Here is a 27,900-nt window from a genome sequence, read left to right on the forward strand (position 1 = left end):
ATATGATAAGCTAAATATTTACGCAAAAAAATATTTCGTGTCATAAGCACTTTAATGCGGTAAAAAAAAGACGATTTTCCCTAGCACAACCCTTTTGGGTTTTCTTCGCCCTTTTACATGTTTTCGTCTAATCAAACTTATCTTTTATCATTTCCAAATAAAAATTAACAAACGCATAAATTTTACCCACAATTAATAAGAATCATGACTTTAATTAATGCACAAGAAAAGGGTAAGTGGAAACACATGCACGCTATAGTAGAGGGTTTCTGTTCAAGACCTCTTAAAAACAGCAATGCATTGTTGCAAAATATTTAGTTGATCTTCAGCTTCTGGCTTTAGAATGAAGTATAGTTTAATATCGTGCGAAGATCAAATGAATCTTTCTTAACAATGCGTTGGGTGAAAAGCTTCACATTTAGGACAATTTAGTGTGCATGTGTTTCCACATGCCTTTTTCGCGCACATGTGGAATAACTGACAGTAATTCTTAATAGCAGAACTTTTAAGGTTGTTAATTATGTTGTAGTGTAATTGATAAAGTTTAGCAGAGTTGGAGAGTGCCAGTGTTTTTATAACAAATGATGTAAGCTTCAGTGAAAGTAGTGAGTACTGGTTTTTATTTTCGTTGTATAGTATGATCTTAAATTAAATTATTGAGTAATCGTTCTTGTAGTTTAATAAAATTACTGAAAACCAACTTTCTCTGAATCTGCTTTTATTGTTGACAGAGGTGACTCATTATTTTCATTTCTTCACCGAACTTTCCAAAATACAAATAAACCTTTGATATGTACATGTTTTTTGTTAAACTTATTTTCTTAGTAAGCTGAATTCGTTTGAAATGTTCCTTGTTTCCACACCTGATATCCTTTGCGCACAAGCGTCAATGCAATGGAAATAGATTTGAAGGTGTATACTCAATTAAAATTGTTCCCCCTTCGAGAGCATTGTGAAGCATCCAAGACTAGTGAGAGCAGTTTATGATCATGTCATGTGAACTTGCTCTTGGTTTTTAGAAGTCCAGATACCGCAGATCACTGAAATCCGGAAAGTAATGACGAAATTATGCATCTTCCCCTTAGCCAAGCGAATGTTTCAGTTTCATTTGCTCGTATAACACTCCTTCTTTGTTCCATTGGCTGTCGTGGTTTCTTTGATACTTATAACATCAGTTGATCAGGCATGAAATAAACTCCAGGTCAGTAGAAACTATTACTAATATCATGACTGACATGCAACCAGTTGATCAAAAACGCTAAGAGCTATTAAAGAGCTATCTAAATGGCTTTAATTGTAGAACATCAAAAAGAATCACTGTTGCATTCAGGACACAACGCAAATCCTCTACACTTATCAGCATTCCTTTGCTTAACTCGTTCGCGTCTGAAGCTTTTATAGTCATTGGCGATGTTTGAACTTTTTTTGAAGAAAAAAAAAATTTGATTTTTTTTCGACATCTATATGTTTAACTTCTAATAAGTAGTACTGGATTGAAGACCAACTCGCCGACGTCTCTACTCGATTTTATACGTCGGCGTCGCCCTCCTGTTGTCCGTCTCTCCCAGTTTGATCCTTACTTCCAGAATTTTTCCACAGCTTGTTTTTCCCGGTTTTTCTTACCACTCAAAAATTATTTCTTATCTTACATGTCGCTTAGTCGATCTGCTAATTATTCTAGATTAACCGTCGCAGAAAAATGACCACAATTTTAACCATTAATCGTAAAAAGTTCTTCCAGGTTGTGTCTCCTCAGTTTTTAGAAAAATTCGGGTTTTTTATCTTTGTTTATTTATTTTGATTTTTTTGTCTCAGGCTTTTTTAGTCAAGTTTCGATGGTAGGCAATCGTGGAAAAAATTACCTCAATATTTCCTACACTCGAGGAACCACACCGACCAAGGGTACCGTCCTCCCATGCTGACGACGGTTTCTAAACAGATTAAAGCACCATCTTCCAAAGTGAAAAGTAATTTCTTTTTCTTACCTCTTCAACGATACAGTGGAACCTCTCTAAACCGGACACCCTTGGGACCGGAGGAAATGTCCGGTTTAGAGGGGTGTGCGGTGTACTGATGTTTTACCCATAGGGCAATTTTATGCCGCACATTGTATTGTCTGACTGTGAGTACCAGTACATGATACAAGAGTACTAATAAAGCGCATCAGTAAAGGAACAAACAACATGGATCAGAAGGAAGCTTTTCAACGTCATTTTATTTAATTTACAAAAAAATTCAGTGTTACACACAGGGTAATATGATTGCCACTTTTAAATCATTTAACCATGGAATGTCCAAGATTCTCTGTCTAAATTTCCAAGATGCTTTTGAAAAGGTGTGATTTGATTTTGGCGGTGAGCTTAAAAACTTTCACAAATGAATAAAGGGGGTAAGTTTCTAAAGAAACTGTGGTGTTGTGTCGATGGGAGAGTATAGCAGAGTAAAGCTCTGACGAAGGGCTAATGCTCGAAACGTCAGCTTTTTTACCCTTTACGGTGGCCAATTTACATTTTTCAACTCAGTTGTTAACACTAAATTACCTACTTAAAACTTTCACGTCCCGTTCAATTTCTTTGTCAGTTGGTGATTACGGACTCAAAAAAGCGTCCGGTTTCCGAAATTGAGGGGTCCGGATTACTGAGGTCAAAAATAGAGGAAATGTATGACAGAGGTTTTGGGGCCGAGAAAAAGGTCCGGTAAAGAGAGGATTCCGGTTTAAGGAGGGTCCGGTTTAGAGGGGTTCCACTGTATGTGACGAGACATCATATCTGTCGCATAACGATAACGCACAAAAGAAGCGCGTCGTGTGCCATCCTAGGGAACGGCTACCAATGAAACTAGCAGATATTAATTCCGAAAATATCGAGGTTCATATCTCATTTAATAACTCTATCCATGGAAATTGGAAGAGGTTGAGCGAATTAGACATAGGTGCACTCACTACTTCAATTGACAAGATGTGACAAAACATCCTCTGTCGCATAACGTGATAAAGAAGTGCGTCCGAAGGAACGGCTGCCAATGATCAATACTAACAGTTTTTGAGTCAGAAAATATCGAACTTTATCTCTCATTCAATAAAACTATTCAAAGAAATGGGCAAAAGTTATCAAGCGGATAAGACATGGCGCGCTCTCTTCTTCAAACGACAAGAAATGGCTTATGCAGGTTGATGCAGAAATTTTCTTCCCTTTGTTATTGATTTCCTCTTTCATTCTAACAAAATGCCAAGCCACTTGTTTAATTGTTTGACTTTCAAATGTTAGTTTATTGTACTTAGATAATAAGTCACTAATCTTATTTGAGTGACTAAATAATATCATTTGGCTCTAACTTTCTATCTCTCTCTGAGTTTCTTTGAATGCTCTGTAGGCCAGTAACTAAATTTAGAATAAAACTTCTCGTTTTGCCTTTGGACGATTAGTTTAAACCAAATACTTAAAACGCATCATTCTGCTTACAAAAACTAACACAATTTATCCCATTCAAAATTAAAGGAGAAATCTCTGAAAATTAACTGATACCAAGACTAAATCCTGACCATTAAAGCCAAAATCTGAAGTTTTAAGTCTATATTCTGATCAAGAGAAAATAACTTTAAGTACCATTGACTGTGTAAAAATCCTCGAAGAGTTAACACATTAATGAATTTGACGTAAACTAAGATAATCGAGCAATCGGACAACTGATTATTCTGATAAGACCAGGAAAAAAACGATTAAAAAAAATCTGCAAGGAACTCTGGAAAACATTTTCAAGACGTTTCAACTACGACGTAAATGTAACGCCTTAATCCTCTTAATAGGTAATACTTTGATTAAAAATAACGTTTTACATAGCTAGTCACGATAATTTCAAGACATCATATGAAAAAAAAAAACAAAAAAACAGCAGTTTCAGCAGGATAGCAAATATCAAGCTCGTAAGAGCAGTTCAAACAGGCAAAAATGCAACTTTTGAATCAATGGAAATCCGTTCTCTTGTTACACTTGGCTGTGGCCGTCTTTTGGTTCTTCCTGCCTTGAAAAGAAGACTCTTGACAAAGATTTCATCGGTAGCTTACTGGTTTCTGGTCCAAATATCAGCGTTTGTAGGTATTCGAAAACTTCCTGGGTTTCTAATGCTCATTCCTTAACTGAAAAAAAAAAAGAATCGAATTTTAGGGAGAATAGTTGAGTTGCCATGTACTTTTTCCTAGCACATGAAACGATACATTGCGCAACAGGATTTTTTTAAAAGTAATTTCCTTTTTTACTCCACTATTTTCCTAAAAAAAAACTCTTATCATCGTTAATGAGTCCCCTTGATTATGCTGCATCTCAATTTGCAGAAGCAAAAATTAAATTCGTAACTCAACTGAATGGAAAATAACGCACAAGTATCAGTGCTTACATGTAACCAATGATTATGATTTAATGTAACTTTGTATTAAATGCAATATATAAATAGAATATTTACTTGCTTCAGGTTCTAAATCTACTTGAAATCCAGGTTGACGTCATCACCAATGAGTACAAATGGTGCCCAGTGCTTCACCTCCTTGAACTTTTCAATTTCTCTCATACACTTCACGGCCTGATTGAGAGCTTCACTTGCCTCTTGCCTTTGGCAAGTGTATCGTAGAGGAAACTCATGAACTCCAGGGTTTCCTCGTCGCCAATCACTCACAAGGTTACCACAACAGATCTAGCACCAGCACCCAAAAGTGCACGCGCCATGCCGACCACCCCCTCAGCCGTGACCTCCCACGAGCAGTGTAATAACAGCTAAGTACAACCAGACGTGCTCGCAACCCAGCTTCTATCACATCTTCCATCGTCAGTAGATAGTATTTCTCTTGCGGCTGAGGGTTTTCTCTTGGGGTGTTTGGTGCCAGAATAACTTCTCCAGTTTCCTTTTTAGTGTGCACTGCAATGTGAACTAACGCCAATGATGATATTCGTTTTAAAACTTTATGTTTTGTTGCCATTTCTCCTGTGAGGGGGGAAACATTGAGGATACGTCCGATCATCTCCACTTCATTCCTTGCTCCTGGAAGTTGCACCAAACGTTTCCCTGATAGATGATATCTTTCAAACGTGGGTCACCGACAAGCAGTGCACCAGTCTTCATGTGAGCTGGACAATCATGAATCAGTTGCAACGTCGTCAGAGAGGGAAGCACACGAATTCTGAAAGAATCACTTAGATATGATGAGTTCGAGTCCTGCAACGCTGCATAAGGTACAAGGCAAAATGGCCACTCAGGAACGAATGTTAGCTCGTTGCCTTCGATCAAATCAGCAATAGGAGAAACGATGATGTCATGCAGCTTTTTTAAAGCACATGATTGGGAGTACCTCACATCAACTCGGATCACATCATTGACCACTTCCTCTTCTGTCGCCAACTGAAGCGGAGGATTTTCGATTGTAACAGTATCTCTTACTCCGATCTCCTTATAAGCAGTTTTGTTCAGTTGCTCGATGAAAAATTCCAATTCCCCCTGATGCTTATAATTGTTCACGTGTACCTTCCTCACCTTTATGTTATCATTGCTGAGGAAAACCCAGAAGTTAACGCACGGTCCACTCACAGCCATGAAAATTGTATCTAATGGAACACAACTGAGAGAAACGCACGAAGCTCTGTGCGCTGAAGAACCCAGGGTAATATTTTGTGTCCATGAGATCTCTCAGAACTTGAGCACGACCTTTTTTTGCGGCAAGAAGAGCCTTTACAATTTTACCTTGACTGAGATTTACACGCCATAAGCCTTTGTATGCTCTTTCGTGCTGATTACGAAAACAAATTTTCCACTCATCGTTAGGTTGAAGACTGGCCCTGATATCATCATACACCTCTACACTCGAGTGATAGCAAGAAAAGGCTTTCTTAAGACTTCCTTGGCACTCAAAAATGCTACCAAGGAAGCATAATGCGCACGCCTCTCCAGTCTTGTCTCCCACTTCTTTGGGTATTTTTAGGTGACGTTTGTAACACTCCATTGCTGTTATGAACTGTCTAAGACCTTGATAAGCGTTTCCGAGATTTCCATAACTTGTCCCCTCTCCCGCCTTGTCTTCCACCTCTTTAGAAATTTCTAGATGACGTTGATGGTACTCGATTGCTGTTTTGAGCCGTCCTACTCCTTGAAAAGCGTTGCCGAGACTATCATAACTTTTTCCCTCTTCAACGTTGTCTCCTATTTCTTTAGCAATTTCTAAATGACGTTGATGGTACTCGATTGCTGTTTTAAACTTTAGTAGACCTTGATAAGCGTTGCCGACACCGCCATAACCGATACCCTCTTCAACCTTGTCTCCCACATCTTTAGAAATTTCTAGATGACGTTAATGGTACTCGATAGCTGTTTTGAACTGTCCTAGACCTTGATAAGTGTTGCCGAGATTGATATAACTTCTTCCCTCTCCGGTCTTGATTTGGAGTTAGAGTGGACGGTGGGGGGTAGGGGGCGGAGGAAGGGCGATGAGTCGCCTGCCCGAGGAGGCTGTTGAAAAACAAAACACCCCCTGATTAGTTGCACTTCACTCCATTTCCAGAAAAAAGCAGACGACCAATCAAAATATTAATGAGTTAAACAAAAACAGAAAGGACCGTCTTCCGACAGAATCAAATACACGTAGAGCCGATGGGTGAGACGGCGAGGCAGTTTTTTCAGCCAGGAAAGAAATGGCTCCGAGAAAACCTAATCCGCCGTCACAAATATAAGCTGATATTTGCCGCACCCTATACTTTTCAAACGATAATCCTTGAGTATAGCTGCCGTTAATCTATTTGGCGATTTTTCTTCCATTTGATCGTAAACGATACTTTGAAGCACAAAACAACTGCACTCGGAAGTTTACCCGCCATAATTTTTTTGATGCAAACCGGCATACTCTGGTGAAACGGAGTGGCTGTTTTTACATCAACGAAAAAAATAGCTTCACCGAAACGTTCTCTGCTTACGCAAATACGAGTTGATATTTGCCGCACTCTTTACCCTCTACATGACAATCCGTGAGCGTACCTACCGTGAATCCGATCGAACATGTATATTCCATGAAGGCAAGCTTTAAAATAGATTAAAGGATGTGTTTCAACCTCATGAAAAAATTTAACCGGTAAATGAGAAATAGTTCGCGAGGATTATCGCGAGATAATGTCACTGAGTATTTACAGCAATGACATTGCTGAAAGGGTGGGGATGGCGTCGTCTAGATTTGTAAAATCAAATTTCTGTATGTTTTCCAGGGGTGCATGATGGGTATATTGCATTAGATATGTAACTTATAGCTGCGTTAATTCAAATAAATTTAGCATCTTCATACGAAATAAATTAAGGAAGATGTGAGGTTCAATGATTTTTTTCCAGAGAAACAATGCGTAAGATCTTTCAAGCTGTTTTCTGTACCCTTTGACTGACCTGCGTTTCAATGTGCACGTTTTTTCACTTGACCTCTTCTCGTGCTTAAATTAAAATAATTCCTGATTATGTAACGAGCGTTTATTGTTTGGAAGCCACAAAATATGAGTTGTATTGGACTAATAACAAAAGTTTGAATAGGAAACATAATCCAAAAAGAGTTGGAATAGGTGAATATGGAGATGATGGGCACCGATTTCGATCAAACGTTAATAATTAGGTTATCTCCCACAATAAGGCAACATTAAGACGGCAAGGTAAGCTGCTAATAAAACTAACATCACTCGGGTGAAGCTCCAGTATAACGGATACATTTCTATCGATATTTTGATTTAGCGAAGGTCATCTGTAAAGAGCTTAGCGTCTAAACAGAATCTCTTACCATTCAGAGGTTCGAATTTTATCTAACATACGTATCCTTTCTGGATGTTTTCATCTTTAGTTATAATCAAGTAGGTACTGAACCAAAAAACATTAAAGGGAAAGTGACAGGCTCTTTTAACTGAATTACATACAGCTCTTTGATCGATTCGCTCCACTTACGCAGGCATATGTTCCCACTTGACTTTTTCTCGCCCATAAAATACAGTAGTCTATATTTACATAATCAGCAACGCTTCTTTTTTAATTTTACTGGATATTTCAAAATGTTTTTTGGTGCGACTAAAGAAAAAGGTAAAATGGGACGACTAAACAAGAAAGACATAACACTAAGGAAAGATTTAAGGGTTGGCAACGAATAGAAAAAAATTCCTTGTTTGAGCTTTGTCTCTCTGTTCATCCAAGGCACTTGTAATCATGAATTCGAATTTGATAAAGAGCATTTGCTTAAGATCATTATTGAATTGAATTGTTATTCCTTAAGTCTACTTTGTATCAAGCGGGACCGTACAAAGCGGTTACCCTGTATTAAGCGGTCAGTTTTCGTTAACAGTTTTGCTTTTCTGATTTGCTTTGTTCTTTATTGTTCTTGTGCACATGTGGACTGAGTACTCATTCCCAGGAGATTTTTAAGTCATTATAAAAGAAACGTCAGATTTTCTCTGCCATTATCTTCCACCGATTTCATGCGAGGTCAAGCGTCTGAAAGAATCGGTTGTTATGAGAAACTTAGTTTACTTGGATTAAGCTTCCAATTCAACATGGTAAACTTCTCCTCGGCTTATTCTACAAATGTTACAAATACAACCAGTAGAGAAGGCGACACAACAGATGTTCCTTCGGTGGCTGGTGCTCTAATTGTAATCATCATCAACACCATCACTTGTCCCTTCACAGTTTTACTCAACGTATTGGTGATAAAAGCTGTGAAATCGACGCCTCGACTCCGTACCAACAGCAACGTTTTGCTGGCCTGTTTAGCGGTGACTGACGCCTTAACTGGTCTCCTTGGCCAACCATTGTTTGTCCTGTGGAAGATTTTCCTATTATTCGGTCTCAGTGACAGTGGAACAGTTGAAATTTGTTTTGCCACAACTACGATTGTGATTGTAATAGCTTCATACTTTCATCTGATGTTGGTTACTCTCGAGAGACTCCTTGCCATCAAATTTACAATGCAGTACCCAAACATTATAACTGATGAAAAAATGAAGAGAGCAGTGTTAGTAGCTTGGATCCTTGCTTTTATCAATGGGGTATTTAGAGTTCTAAAAATGTCTCTAGTTGTATATTCTTTGTCTGTCCTCCTGACTCTTTCGTGTATTCTTTTCCTTGCTTTCGCCTACTTCATTATGTATCGAGAAACACGTCTTCAACAAGTAAAGATTAAAACTCAACAATTGCCCCAGCAAGAAGTGGCAAGATTTACCAGAGAGAACAAGGCGCTTAAAACAACTGTGTTTGTAGTTGGTGCAGTTATAATTTGTCTTCTGCCACTATGTTTCTGTCTTATTCTTTTAGTTACATGCTTTTGTGATATTTGCCCTACCATCGCACCGGTGACGCAAACATGTGCCATGTTAAACTCACTTGTTAATCCACTGATTTACTGCTGGAGACAAAAAGAAATGAGAAAGGTCATATTTCGATCAAGAACGCAGGTCGTGGTTGCAGGTATCCAGTGAAGGAGGGCAATGTAAAAGAAATGGTTGACAACTTAATAAGTAAACGTCTGAAATTTTGCTTTCGCCTTTTAAGCCACTGGATGAACAAAACTCTATGGTTATTGGCTTTTTTTGACCATTAACTTTTTGATCACCACTGGTGATCTATGATAAACATGCATATTTCCCCAATGTAAGATTAAGATCAAAGTGGCGACAGAAAAATGAATGAGCCATCCACAATTTATCCACAATTTATCCACAATTTATCCACAATTTATCCACAATTTATCCACAATTTATCCACAATTTATCCACAATTTATCCACAATTTATCCACAATTTATCCACAATTTATCCACAATTTATCCACAATTTATCCACAATTTATCCACAATTTATCCACAATTTATCCACAATTTATGCAGTACACTTCAGTAAGTCTTTAGCTCACTGTACCAGCTTAAATTAGCCCATAAAAGGTTATTGCCAGTATTCATGCCAACTTTCTAATCTTTCCCTATTCTTAAGTAATACTTCTCTTGTTTATTCTGCTTATTTAACCTTTCTCAAGTGGCACCAAAGGTGTATTTTTAACTCCCAATAACATGCAACCCGTTCACTCGTATGCAGATAAATTTTTTTGATTGGCCTTCAGGCCACACGTACCCAGTGAATACGGTTGATGATTTTGCAACCTTTTTGAAAACGTATACAGTGACGTAACGATGTCACATCAAGTCCTTCGTGCGGGAGACATTACAATATGACAGCCGACAGAGATTTTGGTTTTTAGACTTCCGAGCGACACGTGTTGAAACTTCAACTTAACAAACACAAATGCCGCTTATATTTATTGCAGGCTCAAGTTTCTTGATAGTGCGCATGCTCAGTTGAAAAAAGCGTTGATTTATCCGGATACATATCGGGTAGGTGAGGACGGACTAAAACGATTCGATTGGGATATTTGCGGACACGAATTTTTTTGTAAATATGCATTGAAAAAGTTGCAGATTGAAAAATATCCAGATATGTGTGGACATGGCCATAAACATAATTATCGATTATATAAATTTCAACTGCTGTAATTTATGCGCGAGGAAAAGTCAAATGGGAACACGTGATCATAAAAGTGAAGCGCATCGATCACTTAAGCCCTTATCCATTTGACTCATTGCTTGCTGTACAAATGATTTTGAAAAAGCAAATCATTTGACTTAATTTTTATGGCCACTGCCTCCTATGGAGGAGAAGCGGTAATGTTGATCTGTTGAGTGATTGAGAATGCGAATACAATACGAATTCAACAGAATACGAACGACCTCTTCGTTCACAAAGAAGTCTGCCGAGTTTTAGACGATATTCCTAGCTTTTGGCTTTTGTTTGTTTCAGAACATCTTTGGTCTTTCAACGCTCAATTGGTGACGATTTCTTAAAAATGTTTCGAATGTTACACGGAATATTAACAGATGTTTAAACTGTTTTTCGGTGCTACTTACTGTTTGTCTTGTAGTGTACTACTGAAGACCATGAACATCCCACAATCATTTCAGAATGGCAAGTGAAAAAAAAAAGCTTTATCTTGCAGAAATGTCTTGAATAGAGTGATCTGCACATCATAAAAATTTAGAGGTAAAACTTTTTCTTTAAAGAGGGAGTATATTACAGTTTAAATCAGCGAGTTAATCCCAATAGATCCGAAGATATAATTGTTTTTAATTCTCACTGTGACACTACAATAAATGATGAACATCACAAAATAATTTCACAGAAGCTTCTCCGATACGTAATAGAAAAAAAGACTTTCCTTGCAGAAATATCTAAATAGGTTTGATCTGCACATCGTGGGAACTTTATGTTCCCACTTTACTTTTTCTCGAACATAAAATATATTCCACATTAACATAATCAGCAACGTTTTTTATATTTTACTGAGTATTACAAAGTGCTAGTTTGATGCGATTAAAGGAAAAGGCTAAATGAAACGAATAAAGAGGAAAGATGTAACACCAGAGAAAGATTTACAGGTTGGCCAAGAATAGGGGTAAATTCCACGTTTAAACTTTTTCTCTCTGGTCAATCCTGATGCTTGTGATCATGAATTCGAATTTGATAAAGAGCATTTGCTTAAGATCATTATTGAACTGAATTGTTATTTCTTAAGTCTACTCTGTATTAAGCGGAACCGTACAAAGTGGTCACCTTGTGTTAGGCGGTCAGTTTTCGTTTATAGTTTTGCGTTTCTGATTTGCTTTGTTCTCTATTGTTTCTGTGCACATGTGGACTAAGTACTCATTCCCAGGCGATTTTGAAATTATTACAAAAGAAAAGTCAGATTTCTTCTGCTTTTATCTTCCGCCGATTTCATGCGAGGTTAAACGTCTGAAAGAAACAGTGTTTTACGACAAACCTAGTTTATTTGGAGTAAGAGTCGAATCTAACATGGCAAACTTCTCCTTGGCTAATTCTACAAATGTTACAAATACAACCAGTAGAGAAGGCGACAAAGCAGATGTCCCTTCGGTGGCTGGTGCTATAAATATAATCATCATCAACACCATCACTTGTCCCTTCACAGTTATACTCAATCTACTGGTGATAAAAGCTGTAAAGTCGACGCCTCGACTCCGTACCAACAGCAACATCTTGCTGGCCTGTTTAGCGGTGACTGACGCCTTAACTGGTCTCTTTGGCCAACCATTGTTTGTCCTGTGGAAGATTTTCCAAATATTCGGTCTCAGTGATAGCGGAACAGTTGAAAATTGTTATGCCACAGCTGAAATCGTGATTGTAACAGCTTCATACTTTCATCTGATGTTGGTTACTCTCGAGAGACTCCTTGCGATCAAATTTACGATGCAATACCCAAACATTGTAAATGATGAAAAAATAAAGGGAGCAGTGTTAGTAGCTTGGATCCTTGCTTTTATCAGTGGGGTTTTTAGAGTTCTAAAAATGGCCCTAGTTTTACGTTCTTTGTCTGGCCTTTTCATCTTTTCGTGTATTCTTTTCATTGCCTTCGCCTTCTTCGTTATGTATCGAGAAACACGTCTTCAACAAGAAAAGATTAAAACTCCACAATTGCCCTAACAAGAAGTGGAAAGATTTAACAGAGAGAACAAGGCGCTTAAAACAACTGTGTTCGTAATTGGTGCTGTTGTTGTTTACCTTCTGCCACTTTGTTTCTGTCTTATCGTTACTGCTTCAGGCCTTTGTGATATTTGCCCCATTCCCAAAACTTTGACGCAAACGTGTGCCATGTTAAAATCAATGGTTAATCCACTGATTTACTGCTGGAGACAAAAAGAAATGAGGAAGTTCATATTTAGATCGACGCATGTCGACGCATGTCGTGGATACAGGTATCTAGTGAAGGAGGGCAATGTAAAAGAAATGGTTGACAACTTGATAAGTACATATGTAAAATTTTGCTTTGGCTATTTTAAGCCACTGGACGAACAAAAGTCTTTAGTTATTTTTTCGTCACCGTTTCATTTTTGATCACGATCGGTGATCCATTAAAAACATGTAGATTTCCCCAGTGGAAGATAAAGAGCAAAGCGGCGACAAAAAAAATGAATGATTTATTCACAATTTATGTAGTACATAAGTTCGGTGCTACTCACTGTTGTCCCGTAGTGTACTGAAAAAAACAAGAAAAACATCTCACAACCATTTTAGAATGGCGTGTGAAAAAAGAAAGCTTTACCTTGCAGAAATGTCTTAAAAGGAGTGATCGCGCATCATGAAAATCGAGAGCAAAGATTTTTACAGTAGATTCGAACATATAATTTTTTTCAGCGCTAACCGTGACAATACAATAGATGATAAACATCGCAAAATAATTAAGTGGCGTCTCCGGCAAGTAATTGAAAAAAAGACTTTTCCTTGCAGAAATATCTAAATAGGTTTGATCTGCACATCGCGGAAACTAAAATATTCTTATTCGCAAAGAGACCATTTTACCACTGCAATCAGCGACAAATGCTCAAAAAAGCTGTTAAATTTGCGAAGCGAGCAAGGTCCGAAATACGATTCGTTGAGTTCAACAAGGTAATGGCTTTCCATGGAATGATGGAATGGCAGTATAAAACAAAAGTCTCACAATTACAATGAAATTAGAGAATGATATATAACTAACTAGCAAATCAAAATTAAATAGAGGCTAGTTTAAACATCATTGAAACCCAAGGATAAACCGACAGAGAACAGTGAGGTTCTGAGTTAGCCCCTATAAGTTATCATTACTGTGACTTTTGTTGTCATCATCATTATTATTGTTATTATTAGTGTGATCATTTGTTACCATTTAATTACCATGTAATCCTTGATGTTCTGTAAAGATTCACACAGTTGTAAACATTCAACGTGAGATCAAAAAGTTTAAAAGGCTAGTTTATCAAAACCGCAAAGCAGAAACATTTCCTTTCATGAGATTAAGAAATAAACAAACAAGCGTAAGATTGAACGGATCACAAATGGAACGTCTACCTGAAGCTTTCTCTGCTGGCTATGTTTATTGTATTTATAAAATTAGGCAAGGAAAGGTTTATCATGTCGAATGAAAGCTTAATGGAAGTCGCATCAGGAATTCCGCATGAAAACGGAGGAAGGAAAAGGCAAGGGAAATCAGATGCCTTTGATAGAGAGTGGCATTTCCTGGGAATGACTCATCATTTCACTTGTCAGCCCATCTACAATATAGGAAAAAACTGAATCGGAATCACCAAAAGCCGCCAAATCAGAGGGACTAGGAAGTTGTGATAAAAAGGCCGAATTTTTGCCTAAATACATGGAGTTATCAACATTATTCAAAGTGGCGTCTATCTTCGGACTTGCTGGTTTTTTCTTTTTTTTCACCCCATCCTTGATAAAAATACACCCGTGTAGTCCTTACAACTGAAGAGGAAATATGCATGAGGATAATAAATTGGGAAGGAAGGGCTTCAAAGTCTTTAAATCAAAATGAAAACTGTCCCAACGATTGATATGGAAATATTCTGTCGGACCTTACGCTATAATCATCAATGTGGTTTTTCCTTCTTTTTGTTCCATACTTGAACAAAATAACCTTTGCAGACCTCGCAAACAAGGAGAAATTGTGCAGAAGAAACGGGCTTCAAAGTCCCAACGATAGGTATGGAAATGTTTTGTCGCGCCAAATATCTATTGGGCTGCCATATGGCTATATGATACACATGGGGAAATATGTTTTTCGTCTTATCATGTGCGTGATACAAAGAAAAATTCTGAGTCGAACGTTAGACCTTCGAATTCCTTACAGGGACTCAGATTTTGTATGACAATCGTTACCCTGGACAATTACCCTGGACTAACCCCCTGTTAGTCTGTTCAAATTTTCCCAAGTAGACTACCGCTGGGGAAAAATGTCATCGCCGACAATTTGCCGAATGAATCCGAATCAAGCAGAGTAAAAGCTCGTGATACTAAATAGAAAAGTCCCTAAGGATGGATAACAAAAGGCCAATTGTATTAAAAAATCCCAACCATAACAATAGGCAAAGTTTGATATGCGCTGGTGACAAGACGGAAAACAACTTTCTATATTTCTTTACCGAGCTAAAAACTTCCCATCTGTTTTATTCTATTTACAAACATGACGCTAACGACATCGCTTATCCTAGCAGTAACCACAGGATGCGTGTCATATATGTACTTCGTAATGGGCCTTGCTCACCATCGACTCTCTGTGGCTCAGCGGAAGAGCATCGGAGCGCGAAATCCGATGGCCTTAAGTCCGATTCCTCATGGGGACTCAGAATTGTTTCTTTGTCCCACGCTCGTGAAAAGACGAAAGACATCTTTCTCTATTTCTTTACTGAGCTCAAAACTATTTATCTGTCTTATTCTATTTATGATACACATAGTTTGCACTTAGCGGGGAGTTACGGTGTTTTGAGGTTTTGAAGTAAAAATTTAATCTGATTTGACCTTTTTAAAGCGATTTTATTTTCTTTCTTCAAGGTAATTTCGTGTTCATGTTTTGGCTATATGTTACAAAATTTGGCCGCTCATTTGCCATGTTTTAAGGTTTTACAGATTTTATTTGATCTGGCCTTTCCTTTTGGTACGCAATTACCTTATGAGCTATTACGCTCCCACCTCCTTGTCATTCTTAGTCAGAATTTAACGCGCGGTTAATTCATATAACTTGCTTGGTTACAGATTGAATTGGCTATCATTTTCCGATATTTTTGCCACTGCCGTCAATTTATCCGACTTTTGAATAATTGTCGTCTTGGGACCTCATCATGTGTCTTTTCTATGAAGCGAATGGTAAAATTTTAGCCTCTGGTGGGTACATAACGTGCTATTGGAAGAAGATGGCAAAGACTTTCAGTTCTCACCACTCTATTGAATTAGTAAGACATTCCATGATGTGGCCCCGAGGAGCTTTTGATTACTAACTACCACAAGTGGAACGTGGTGAATGATGGGAGCTCTCAAAGCTTTCCATTAAAAAAAAACAGATTATTAGAAAAAAAACAAAACAAAACAAAAATAATTAGCTTGGATGGCGAGAAAAGTGCCTTCGAAAGACTGAAGCAAAAGTTAGACCTGTAGTTACCAATTTTTTCACTCGCACACCTTATTCTCGTTCACTGGATGTCTGGAGGGACAGCCTGTGTTCTTACTTTAGATATCACCTTTCTCATTTCTTTTTGTCTCCAGCAGTAATTCAGTGGATTAACAAGTGAGTTTACCATGGCACATGTCAACATCGATGTTTTTCTGATAGGGCAAATATCATAAAGGTCTGAAGCAGTAACGATAAGACAGAAACAAAGTGGAAGAAGGTAAACAACAACAGCACCAACTACCAACACAGTTATTTGAGGAGCTCTGTTCTCTTTGATAAACCTGCCCACTTCTTCTTGGACAATAGTATAGAATACTTTTGGTGGCCAGTGTTATCGTTCATTAGTGTATAAAAGCGACCAGTAAACTGACCGTGATTCACGCATAAATGGCAAGGAAGAAACCGTGGTAAAAATACTTGTCTTAAAGCCCATGGCACCGAACTTAACTAGATTTCAAATGAATTGGTAAACACGTTTTTAATTAAATTCAAATCTCATCTAACGTGCCAAAACTAATATAATCAGCCTAAAAAACACGAAACATTTATCGAGTGATGGACAAAGAAAAAAATCTTGAATTGAGAACATACATCAATGTGAGCAGGGAATCCAGCTTTATTTCTAGTTATGTACAATTCTAATCAAGCAAGAAAATTTCAACAGTTGATATTCTTTTGAATCAAGCCCTCGTGGACTGAAACCATTTCGGGCTTGTTAAAATACGTTTAGCAGTATCTGGAAATTCTACCAAAAAAATATTTGTCAATCACTTGAGTTTTACTAAGGGTGAACAGTGAATCTGCCATCCGCTTTCAGATATCAGAAAATGTTAATATAATGTTGAATTTTTCAGTCTTTCACTATTTCGGAAAATTTACGGTGAACGAGGATTTTTGCGCCGTGTAACGCAGTTGTGATAAAAACTGTGAATACAACACATCGACTATGAACAAAAACACCTTGTCGGCCTGTTTAGCGGTGACTGACGCATTAACTGGTCTCGCCTTCTCCCCTTTTCATGTTTTTTGTTTCTTGCTTTCGCTTACTTCATCAGAAAGAAAGATATTTTAAGCGAGTTTATAATCTATTAATTTTCGGCCATGTCAGAGATAAAACTAGATTCAGAAATAAACTGGGTGTCAGTAATTTCACTGAAGTTCGAGAGCGATCATGCAATATTATACTTAAGAGCAAACGATACAAGGAAAACAAGACCGGCTTTTGATACTATGACTGAGGATTAAATTGTTTACAAAAACAATCCACTTAATCTCACTAATTTTGTTGAACTGTAAATCAAATTCATCACGGTGTACATTTTCATTACTCATGGTGAATTCAGGATGTATAGTAGATTTACTACGGTGAGAAAGTGATTTTCCCTCACACAGCTCTTTGGGTTTTCTTTTCCCTATTTAATCTTTTCCTCGTCTAACCAAACTTATATATTTTATGATTCCAACACAATCAACAGCTTCATGCATATGAATAATACAATTAAGAATTTCGAGTGTTATTCATGCGCAAGGAAAAGCCAAGCAGTAACGTATGCACTCTAAACTGCTCCAAGAAGGCGAAGGAAGACTTACCAAAGAGAGCAAGGCACTTAAGACAATTGTGTTTGTAGTTGGGTTGCTATTTTTTTGCCTTCTTCCAGTTAATTTCTGTTTCTTCGTTTAAATTACGAGCATTTATGATATTTCCCCGTCAACGAACTATTCATGCCAACATGCACCATATCAAACTCGCTTATTAATCCACTGATTTACTCCTGGATACAAAAAGAAGTGAGCAAGGTCATACACAGAATAATAGCCCAGTTCGTGGATCCAAAAATCTAGTAGTAGAGGGAAACGGGGTGGAGAAAATTAATCGTAAAAACGTCCTGAACGAGGCACTATTATGACGACAAAACATTATGCTTAAATCAATGATAATCATTTTAGTAACTTTCTAATACTTTTCACGGTCACTTGGGGTGAATTTCTGTTTTCAGATTTGCAATCATTATATATTTTACGCTTTTGCCAACAACTCATTACACGAGGGTTATTGATGATAATTATTGTAGGAAAACATACTTTGGGTGAAGAAATTCAAATTGATTACATCCCATCTTCTATTTCCACAAAGCTCGATCGGGTGCATTCAAGAAATTGTCATTGGCAAGAGGTTTACACATTTAATTTTTGTTTCTTCGATTCTGGGTGAACAATGCAGGCCGATTTTTTCAGTCTTATCTGTTATTTCTCCTTGATCGTAGTAATGTACATGTAAATGTTCAGTTCCTATTTTGCAATTAAATCAATTTATTTGTTAATTTGTCAGTAACGCTTTTTGATATCACGCTGAACATCTCTACGACTGTCATTGTAAAGAATCGTTTGGAATAGATACATTGTGCTTGATGCCTTACTTGCGTAGACCGATTAACTTCCAACTAATTGCTCATTTTCCACACACCTATGTTTACTTTCATTTCAACTGGTTTAGCTAACACTTTTCTTGAACATAGACAGAATTTTGTAAGGCCGATCGAAAAAAAAAACAAAAAAAAAAACAGAAAAATCGGATTTGGGAGCTCAGAGGCAAGCTTTACGAATTTACAACTAGCTGCACGTCAGCCTCGTAAGAAGTTTCATCAGTGAATGGGGAAATAGTTAACACTTATTCAACGACACTGAGGCGTATAATTGCTTTAGTATGTACCACACATGAACTGAACAATGTGTTTGTTTCTTTTGATATACCAAAAATGGTTTGAAATGAAACTCATAACCTCGCGATTTTGTCTCATCGCCTTCTCGGAGCGGAATAGTACTTGCTACTCAAATCAACACGCGAAAAGAAATGTTCACTTGTGTGGTATATACTGGCTATTATCATTGAATTATCTCTCGAAATCATGATTATGTTTACTGAATGTCAACAGCGACGATATTGCTCAAAGGGTTCTTTTTAAAGCAAATCTCAAAATTTATGATCGTTTATGAGAAATACGCATGATGAATACATAACGGTACACATGTGATATCTGGCACCATATGTTGTAACTAACACAACGAATTCCTATTTGGCTGGGTTTTTATGTCTTTGAAGCACGGTAACTCTGATTAATCTATGGGATTCACATAAATTTTCCATTCGAAACAATGCGTTACCAACGTTCTTCGCTTCGGTGTGCATGATTTTCCACTCGAGTTTTCCACGAAAATAAATTACAGTATTTCCCAATTGTGCTATCAGTGGTAGTCCCCTTGGAAGCCACAAAATATAAGTTTGGTTAGACTAGTAAAAAAGTTTCAATAGGAAAAATAAACCAATATGAGTTTGAATCGGTGAACATGGAGAAGGTTTGCTCCGACTCTCACAATTAGGCAACTTTAAGCCAGCAAAGCAAGCTATTGATATTAAGCGAGACTAATTAGGTGAAGCTTAAGGGATACATTGTATGTCACTATTTGACCAGATCTGCTTATCACTAAAGTCATCAATAAAAGGGCTAATAATACACAGAATCTCTTAACGCTGGCTTTTTTAAACTGAATCCAGCGATGAGTTAAGTGCTTTGACTGATCAACCCTACTTTCGTGTGCATGTGTGCACACTTGAATTTTTCTCGCGCATAAGTTACAATAGTTTATATTTACATAATCAATAATTTGGTTTATATTATTGAGAGTTTCAGAATGTTGCTTGATGCAACTAGAGAAAATGTTAAATGGGACGAATAATCGAGAAAGGTCTACGAATAGGAAGAGATTAAGATAGTTCGCACGAATACAGGCAATTTCCTTCACTCTTTGGGGCTAATGTAGGCTGATATAGCGAGCTGAGGATTTACTGAAGTGTGATGCATAATTGTTTTGAATAACAAGTGATCCTTTTACCACTACTTTGGCCACCAGAGAAAGCTTTGGCTGAGGAGAGAAAGCCTCTCCGATCAACTTAAGTGCTTGTACACATGAATTGTGATTCAGCTCAGCTTTATGTCTGGGCAACATCATTATTAAACAGAATGAGTTAATATTTTTATTTGGCTTAAGCAGCTCTTATGAAAATGATGGAAACAGTGTTTCCTTTTCAAGCGTCAGACTAAGGTTATTAATGAAATGAGATTATAGTTGTTTTCCCTATTTCGAAGAGAGGTCTGTTTCTCACAACAGTATCCATGGTATCATTATCACAGGTCAATCCAGACCGTATGACGAGACTCACTTTTACCATGGGCATGAGAGTGCACAGCCCCACGATGTTATGCAGTAATACACCAATAACTTGTTTTCGAGGGCACAATTGGCGTGGAAGTACTTTGGGAAACTTGTGGAGTGTATGACATAACCACTAGAAGCCAATCCCGACCATACAATAATACTTTCATTTCAGACAAGCATTATGATGGTCATCACCAGAATGTTAAGAAGATATTTGCTGAGTTTCAATTGGAAAGATGCACCTGTCTCAGTTGGAAGAAGAGCCGGCCAATCAAGCTTTTTTATAGTTATTGCGATAACTTTGATCAAGCTTCCAGGGACCGAAACGATTTTGAACTTGTTAAAAAAGAAATATTTGACAATATCTGAAAAGTCAAATTAAAAACTGAACTTGATTAATTTTAGATTAAGATTTATCTTTTGGCGGATCTTGAGGAGAATCCATCTGATAAGGCGGAGTTTAGTGTTTCATATTCCGCTTTGTTCTGTTTTATTGTTGTGCACATGTGGACTGGGAAGTCATTCCCACGAGATACTTATAAATCAACAGCTAAATAAGGGTTAAGATCTCGCCCTGAATTTATCTTTCTCCGATTTCATGGGAGGATAAACGTCTGGAAGAAACAGTTGTTTCAAGAGACCTAGTTCATTTGGATTGAGCTTCCAATTCGACATGGCAAATTTCTCCTTGGCTAGTTTTACGAACGCTTCGAACATCACCGATAGAGAAGCAGATGACTTATGGGCTGCTGGCTCTACAGTCATAATCATCATCAACACCATCACTTTTCCCTTCACAGTTCTGCTGAATCTGCTGGTGATAAAAGCTGTGAAAACAACGCCTCGGCTCCAAACCAACAGCAACATCTTGCTGGCCTGTTTAGCGGTGACTGACGCCTTAACTGGTCTCCTCTGCCAGCCATTGTTTATTCTGTGGACATTATTCCTATTATTCGGTCTCAGTAACAGTGACACGGTTGAACATTTCTGTTTCAAATCTCTAACTGTAATATTAACAGCTTCATTCTTTCATCTGATGTTGGTTACGTCCGAGAGACTCATAGCCATCAAATTTACGATGCAATACTCAAATATTGTCACTTATAAGAACATGAAGATAGCAGTGCTATTAGTTTGGATCTTGGCTTTCATCAATGGGATTTTAAGAATAACTTTCTTGATAGTAGCCCGTTTTTTTACAGGCCTTATCACTATTTCATGTACTCTTTTCCTTGCTTTCACTTACTTCATCATCTATCGAGAGACACGTCGGCACCAAAAAATGATAATAGCTCAACAACTTCCCCAAGATGTAGTAGAAAGGTTTGTCAAAGAGAACAAGGCTCTTAGGACAACTGTGGTTATAGTTGGTGCTGCAGTTTTTGTCCTTCTGCCAGTTTGTTTCTGTCTTATCGTAACAGCTACAGGCCTCTATGAGATTTGCCCCATCGACACACGATGGAGGTTAACATATTCCATGTTAAACTCGCTTCTTAATCCACTGATTTACTGCTGGAGACAAAAAGAAATGAGAAAAGTCATTTTTGGACTAAGAACCCAGATCGTGCATGTAGATATCCAGTAATGGAGGGCAATGTAAAAGAAAGGCTAACAACTTGAAAACTACATATGCAAAACTGTTCTTACGTCTTTTCCAGCAACTAGATAAACAAGACTCCTTAGTCATTGCTTTTCATGTCAATTATGTTTTAACGGTGGCCTAAAGTTTCTTGTGATAATGATTTTTAATGCAACCTTTCGATTTTTGTCACATTAAAATGAAACGTTTTCTTTCTGTTTTATGGCTCTAGATAAAAAAATTCGGTAAATTTCTAACTATTTTCTAAACGTGAGGCCAACTAGTGAGAAATACCTTGGGTCTTACATGTTTTCCAGTGGCTTTTTCAGAATACTCCACATTAGAGTGCATGTGTTTCCATTTTCCTTTTTCTTGTACATGAATTACAGTAATTCTTAATTATGTAGTCCATGATAAGTTTGTTGATTTTGTTGGAAATAAGTTTGGTTGGACTTAAAAAAGCTTAAATAGGACAAAAAACCCAAGAGTTGTGTGAGAATATTACCTTTTCAGCACACTCAAAGTAAAATAATGGATTCACTATGAATAAGGAGAAAGTTCACTAAATTAAATTTGTAAGTGAGTGAATATTAAATAATAAGTAAGTGATTGTAGTCTAATTGATATACGGTTCCGTTATATTAAATTAGCGTGAGTTAACGATTTTATTGTAAATTTTGTGAGCTTTTATGAAAGTACGCTCGGACAGTAATTGTTTTCATTTAATTGTGAAATAAAAACCGAATTTCTAGTATGAAAAATGAAACCACCTCTTATTTAGATATTCCAAGTGTTATCAATCGTAAGACAAAACTCCAACAAGCTTCGTAAACGGGGTTAACAACAATTTCTCGATTCAAAATTTGTTTCCATCATTTTCAAAAATTAACAACGCATCGAATGTACTGGATACTGCTAGCTTTTCTGTGTCTTCACTTTCAACAAAACACTAAAACTGAGACCGATATCAAATTATATGGTATTTTCAGTGGTAGTCCAAAAACGAACCTAAAAAAGGTGAGCTTTAAATTTACAATGATTTATACAAAGATGGTAGTGAAAAAAATTTAATGCAAATTCTTGTGTTTAAGCCCCAGGCGTCAAACAAAAATAGATGTAAAATAATATGTATTTATTGACTGAGTGGGGGGGAATATTTGGCTCGAGGTTATGACCTGCGGACGGAGCGCAGTGAGAACCGCACTTCGAATTCGTGACCGAGAGCCAAATATTTTCCCATTCGGCCCGACGAAACTCAGTCGATAAGAATTTCATTAAATGACCACGTCGAAATATTTTTTCAAGTTTAGCAGCGCGAGATAGACATGTGCACGCAGGACAATCCCGTTCTGCGTTCACGTTCCGTTTATTTTTTCGAGTCAGAACAAGAAACTCACTATTCAGTGAAAAACGCGAATTTTTTTACTCTTTTATTTTTCCTTTAAGTCTTTTTCAATAAAGCCATGTGAGTGTACGGCTGACGGCTTTTCAAGACCGGCTCACCCAAAAACGTTCGGCCCTACACCCGTCAGCTTTCATTTTAGTTTTCTATGGGATTGCGCACTAGAGCCGTAAAGGCCTCCTCAGGATTCTTACAAGGAATTCAGTGAGCAAGACGTGTTTCCCAAGGTCTAGAGAAGCTCAGTTTGAACACATTAATTTCTTTTTTAAAACTTAATTTAACCTTTTAAAATACAAATCGCTTATATTATCGCTTCACGCAGTTAATAAGCCCAGTACTGAATCTTTGTGAACCTTCAGCAACAGATGTCTCCTGATTGACGCGGTCGCTGTTCGTCACTCTCTGTAAATCGGCATGTTTTGAAAACACTGAGATGGCACAATTAGTCTATCATTTCTATTAAAAAGTGGGTCGGTTAATTGAAAAGAGTTTAGCTATGTTCAACAAAACCGCGTTCTAGGTTGGTTTGATTTTGGCAAATCCTAGCATATAAATATTGCTAATTATGAAGAAAATAATGAAGGCATAAAACGCAGACTAGAAAATCATTTAGCTGCCCAAAATAATGCATTTACAAACAGGTTAATTGACGACAGTCAAAGGCAATTATTACACTTAAAACTTGGCAAATAGACTGTCAGTTAATAAAAAAAAAGTATACTAGATATTTAATTATTTTGTAAACTTCGTCAGATCAAGAAAAAAAAAAGATGACGTTCCCGTGGTGAGCAGGAATCGAACCCCGCACCGCCGATTTAGAGAGCGCAAACGCTATCAATGTTTTACACGGACTAACAAATTTAACAATATAGATTAAATAATGCCTCGGAGATTAGCAGAACAGACAAACACGGCGAGAACACACTTAACCCTCAACGAAGTAGTAATTTGCTATGCATCATACAGGTTCGCTCTTATTATTTTTAAAAGGTTTCGCTTGCTACCTTCAAAATTTAAAAAAACACGGATTTTTTATCAAGCGATGGATGGCTTTGATTGGGTTCACCTTAATATCGTACGATATAATACGTATAATGATTTAATACCATTACCAAATGAGAAGCTGGTATAACTCGAGTGTTGAACGACCGGTTCGTGTAAACTGATTGGTCTGTAGTCGTAATGTGATTGGCTTGTGTTATTGCAAGTCGGCTGTGATTGGTCTGTATTGATCTATTGGTAGTATTAGGTCACTCTGTATAGTTCGGTAATTGTGTAAATATTGTAGTAAAATCAAGATATCAATTGAGCAAGCAATTTTCAAATATCAAAATGCTAAATTAAATCTCAAAATTATACAATCAAACCTGTATCAAGCACAAGTTAACCAGCAACTGACTAGCGTGTTCGTGTATGATATTTTTCCTAACAACAGAACAACAGAATAGAATAGAATTCGTCTTAAAAATAGCTTTATTTGGATAGTAACATCCGTAGACTGAATCGTGTTAAGATACAATTATACTATAGGTACAAATGTTACAAAAGATATTAAGGTTGGTTGCCATAACTTCGATAAGGTATTTTAAAAACAGTCTCTGCGAGTCGCAATACTTTAATACAACATCAGGTGTGTGAGAAATGGCTTCCCAGCTCTTAAAAAAACAAAAGCAGGTGGATATCAAAAGTCCCACTCGCATGATCGAAAGTTGTAGAAAGTTCGGTGAAGCCGGTATGTTAATTTGACCATCGGCTATGTCAACAATGAAACTGGATTCAGAAGAAGCTGGTCGTCTGCAGTTTTACTAGAGTTAGAGAACGATTGTCTTAATAAATGCTCTCGACGATATGGTCTCCTAAAAGCCAATCAAATCACACAACTGCCACCTCTTGAGAAATCGAAATCTGCGTTATAAAAAATCAAAGTCAAATACAAAATTGGGGCAAACGCCAATACTGTTTGAAAGAGATGATTTCCACTGATTGCTGATTTCCTCCGATGTTGGTAATTTTGCATGAGGTTAATTATCCAATTACTCCGTTATTGTGATAGAAAATACAAGTCTCATATAAAACAATAACTAACGAGTTTCGTTTATCGGTTTTGTACGTCTAAATGCACGACCTGAGTTCTCATTCCGAAAATGACATTTCTCATTTCTTTTTGTCTCCAGCAGTAAATCAATGGATTAACAAGCGAGTTTAGCATGGCACATGTAAGTATCAGTGGTAAGTTTATGGGGAAAATATGACGAAGACCCGCCACTACGACAACAAAAAAGAAACCAACTGGAAGAAGGCAAACCAAAACAGCACCAACGACAAAGAGAGTTGTTTTAAGTGCTTTGTTCTCTTTCCGAAATCTTTCCACATCTTCTTGGGGCAGTTGTTGAGTTTTTATCTTCTCTTTTTGGCGAGCAGTTTCTCGATACATGATGAGGTAAGCGAAAGTAAGAAAGAGAATACATGAAATGGCGAGTGGCCCTGTCAAATAACGTGCTGTATTGACCTTTTCCGTTCCTCTTAAAACCCCATAAATGGACGCAGTGATCCAAACTACTATCACTGCTATCTTCATGTTCTTCTCAGTTATAATGTTTGAGTACAGCATTGTAACTTTGATAGCTATGAGTCTCTCGAAAGTAACCAACATCAGATGAAAGTAGGAAGATACAAGAGTAACAAGTAGAAACGAGACAAAAGAAGTTCCAACCGTCCTACTGCTACTAAGATTGAATATAAGGAAAATTCTCCACAGGATAAACAATGGCTGACCAAGGAGACCAGTTAATGCGTCGGTCACCGCTAAACAGGCCAGCAATATGTTGTTGTTGGTACGGAGTCGAGGCGTCGTTTTTACAGCCTTTATCACAAGTACATTGAGAATAACTGTGCAGGGTATAGTGATGGTGTTGAGGATGATTATGATTATAGAATTAGCCATCGATGGTACAACTCTGTCGCCTTCTCTTCTGGTTATGTTTGTAGTGTTTGTAAAACTAGTCAATGAAAAGTTTACCATGTCGAATTGGAATCTCAGTGCAAGGTAAGTCTGATCCTCGGACTAACTTTTTCAACCCGTCGCTCACTCTGGCATGAAATTAAAGAACATCAAAGGCAAAAAAATCCACAGCCTTTTCTAGTGGGTGGTTTAAACATTTCCTGGGAATAATTTCTCATTTCACATATGCCCAGCAACAATACAGGACCAAGCTGAATCAGAAACACTCAACGCTGCCCAATCAGATGGATTTCTCTCAATCTTTTCTTATTAGTAAATTTAAATCCAAAAGTGATTAAAGTAAATTTTAATTAGCCTTTCCAGATATTGCCAAATGTGTTTTTAAAAAGTTGGTAAGTTTTACTTAGATTTCCATTGAAATAAAATTTGTTTTATGAGTTCACATGACGTCTACTTTGCCTTGCCGCCATGGGCTTAGAGACAAGGATATGCATCGGGTCTTTTTCATCGCCATTTACCAGTGAATTACTGTGAGTCAAAAGCTCACCGCCTTAGGTTCGTCAGCAATTAAAGACTTTCAATTTAACACCGCGAATTTCTTTCGCACCGGTGTTAGGCCTATTCCTGATAGTGCTCGACAACATCTCGGCAACTTTTGACGTTCCCAGCAATCTCGAGCATGTTCCTTTTTTACCTATTTGAGCAATTTTTGAGCAAAATATAAGTTAGAGCTCATATCAAGACCAAAAAAGTCAACAATTTTATAGAAAACTTCAATTTATGTGAATTTCATTAATTTTTTCAACCTTTTGAACAAATATTGCGATCCTTATCTAAGATGATCGGCTAAATTGACTTTCGGAAAGACGTCAAATAAACCTTGTGATTTGTTCTGTTAGACTTAAGACCATTCTTAAATTTCGCCCATATTTGCAAGTAACTCTTTAAAGCAAAGTTTCAAGCTATTTTTCTCGACCGATCTTATTAGCAATTATTGTGAAGACCGAAAAATAAAGCTTTCAATTAACGCTAATTCAAAACCATCAACAAATTTAACCAGTAACTTTTGAAATTAAGATAGCAATTTTTTGGATTTTTTCAGATTGAATAGCAATTTTTAAAGCATTTTAGTGAGAAACCCTCCAGTATTTCACGAGCACAATCGGGACAAGCCTAACTGTTGTTATCTCCAGTGTGCTGTGGTTTTATAATCTGAATTGTAGTAATGAGCAAAACCCTTTACTTTTCCCATGCAAAATTCCTTAAATTTAAAAAACAAAACAGGGATGGGAGGGCAAGAAAGAAAAAAATACCGTTTGAGCACAGCCGCTCTGAAGATCAAATTATTCACAGTTTTGAACATGTTGAAATCCAAACAAAAATGATATCGAGAAAACGTTGTTTACTAGCCTATGGAGGCTGTTAGGTTTTTTGGAATATCTAGATAGGGTCATTTTAAACTGTGGAAATTTAGTTGGTTAGCTACGGGATAAATACCCTCGAGATCTATTCTTTTAGTTCTTCTTTCCGAAGTAAGCTATGTTTTGACTATTCAAGAATACAAAAATAACTTATCTTCCCTCTGATTGCCGTTCTGTTTGGTTTTATTCCTTAAGTGTGTTGTTTTGCTTACAGAAAACAAGTTGAAAAACTATATATTTGATAACCTGAATTAATGGAACTACCTAA

General features: G+C 37.2%; 4 protein-coding genes across 4 annotated transcripts; 3 read left to right on the forward strand and 1 right to left on the reverse strand.

Moving 5' to 3' along the window:
• Positions 1-8,549: 8,549 nt before the first annotated feature.
• LOC131795720 (adenosine receptor A2a-like) lies at positions 8,550-9,473 on the forward strand. The gene has a single exon (XM_059113328.2). It carries the CDS (start codon positions 8,550-8,552, stop codon positions 9,471-9,473), a length of 924 nt encoding a protein of 307 aa, XP_058969311.2.
• A 2,421-nt stretch (positions 9,474-11,894) lies between these two features.
• Positions 11,895-12,542, forward strand: LOC136283312 (adenosine receptor A2b-like). Its single transcript, XM_066171897.1, has one exon. The coding sequence runs from the start codon at positions 11,895-11,897 to the stop codon at positions 12,540-12,542; it is 648 nt and encodes a 215-aa protein (XP_066027994.1).
• An 8,399-nt stretch (positions 12,543-20,941) lies between these two features.
• LOC131786871 (adenosine receptor A2a-like) lies at positions 20,942-21,853 on the forward strand. Its single transcript, XM_059103943.2, has one exon. The coding sequence runs from the start codon at positions 20,942-20,944 to the stop codon at positions 21,851-21,853; it is 912 nt and encodes a 303-aa protein (XP_058959926.1).
• Positions 21,854-25,344: 3,491 nt separating this feature from the next.
• Positions 25,345-26,271, reverse strand: LOC136283313 (adenosine receptor A2a-like). The gene has a single exon (XM_066171908.1). It carries the CDS (start codon positions 26,269-26,271, stop codon positions 25,345-25,347), a length of 927 nt encoding a protein of 308 aa, XP_066028005.1.
• Positions 26,272-27,900: the final 1,629 nt, after the last annotated feature.

This window comes from Pocillopora verrucosa, chromosome 9, assembly GCF_036669915.1.
Source record: "Pocillopora verrucosa isolate sample1 chromosome 9, ASM3666991v2, whole genome shotgun sequence".
Taxonomy (NCBI): domain Eukaryota; kingdom Metazoa; phylum Cnidaria; class Anthozoa; order Scleractinia; family Pocilloporidae; genus Pocillopora; species Pocillopora verrucosa.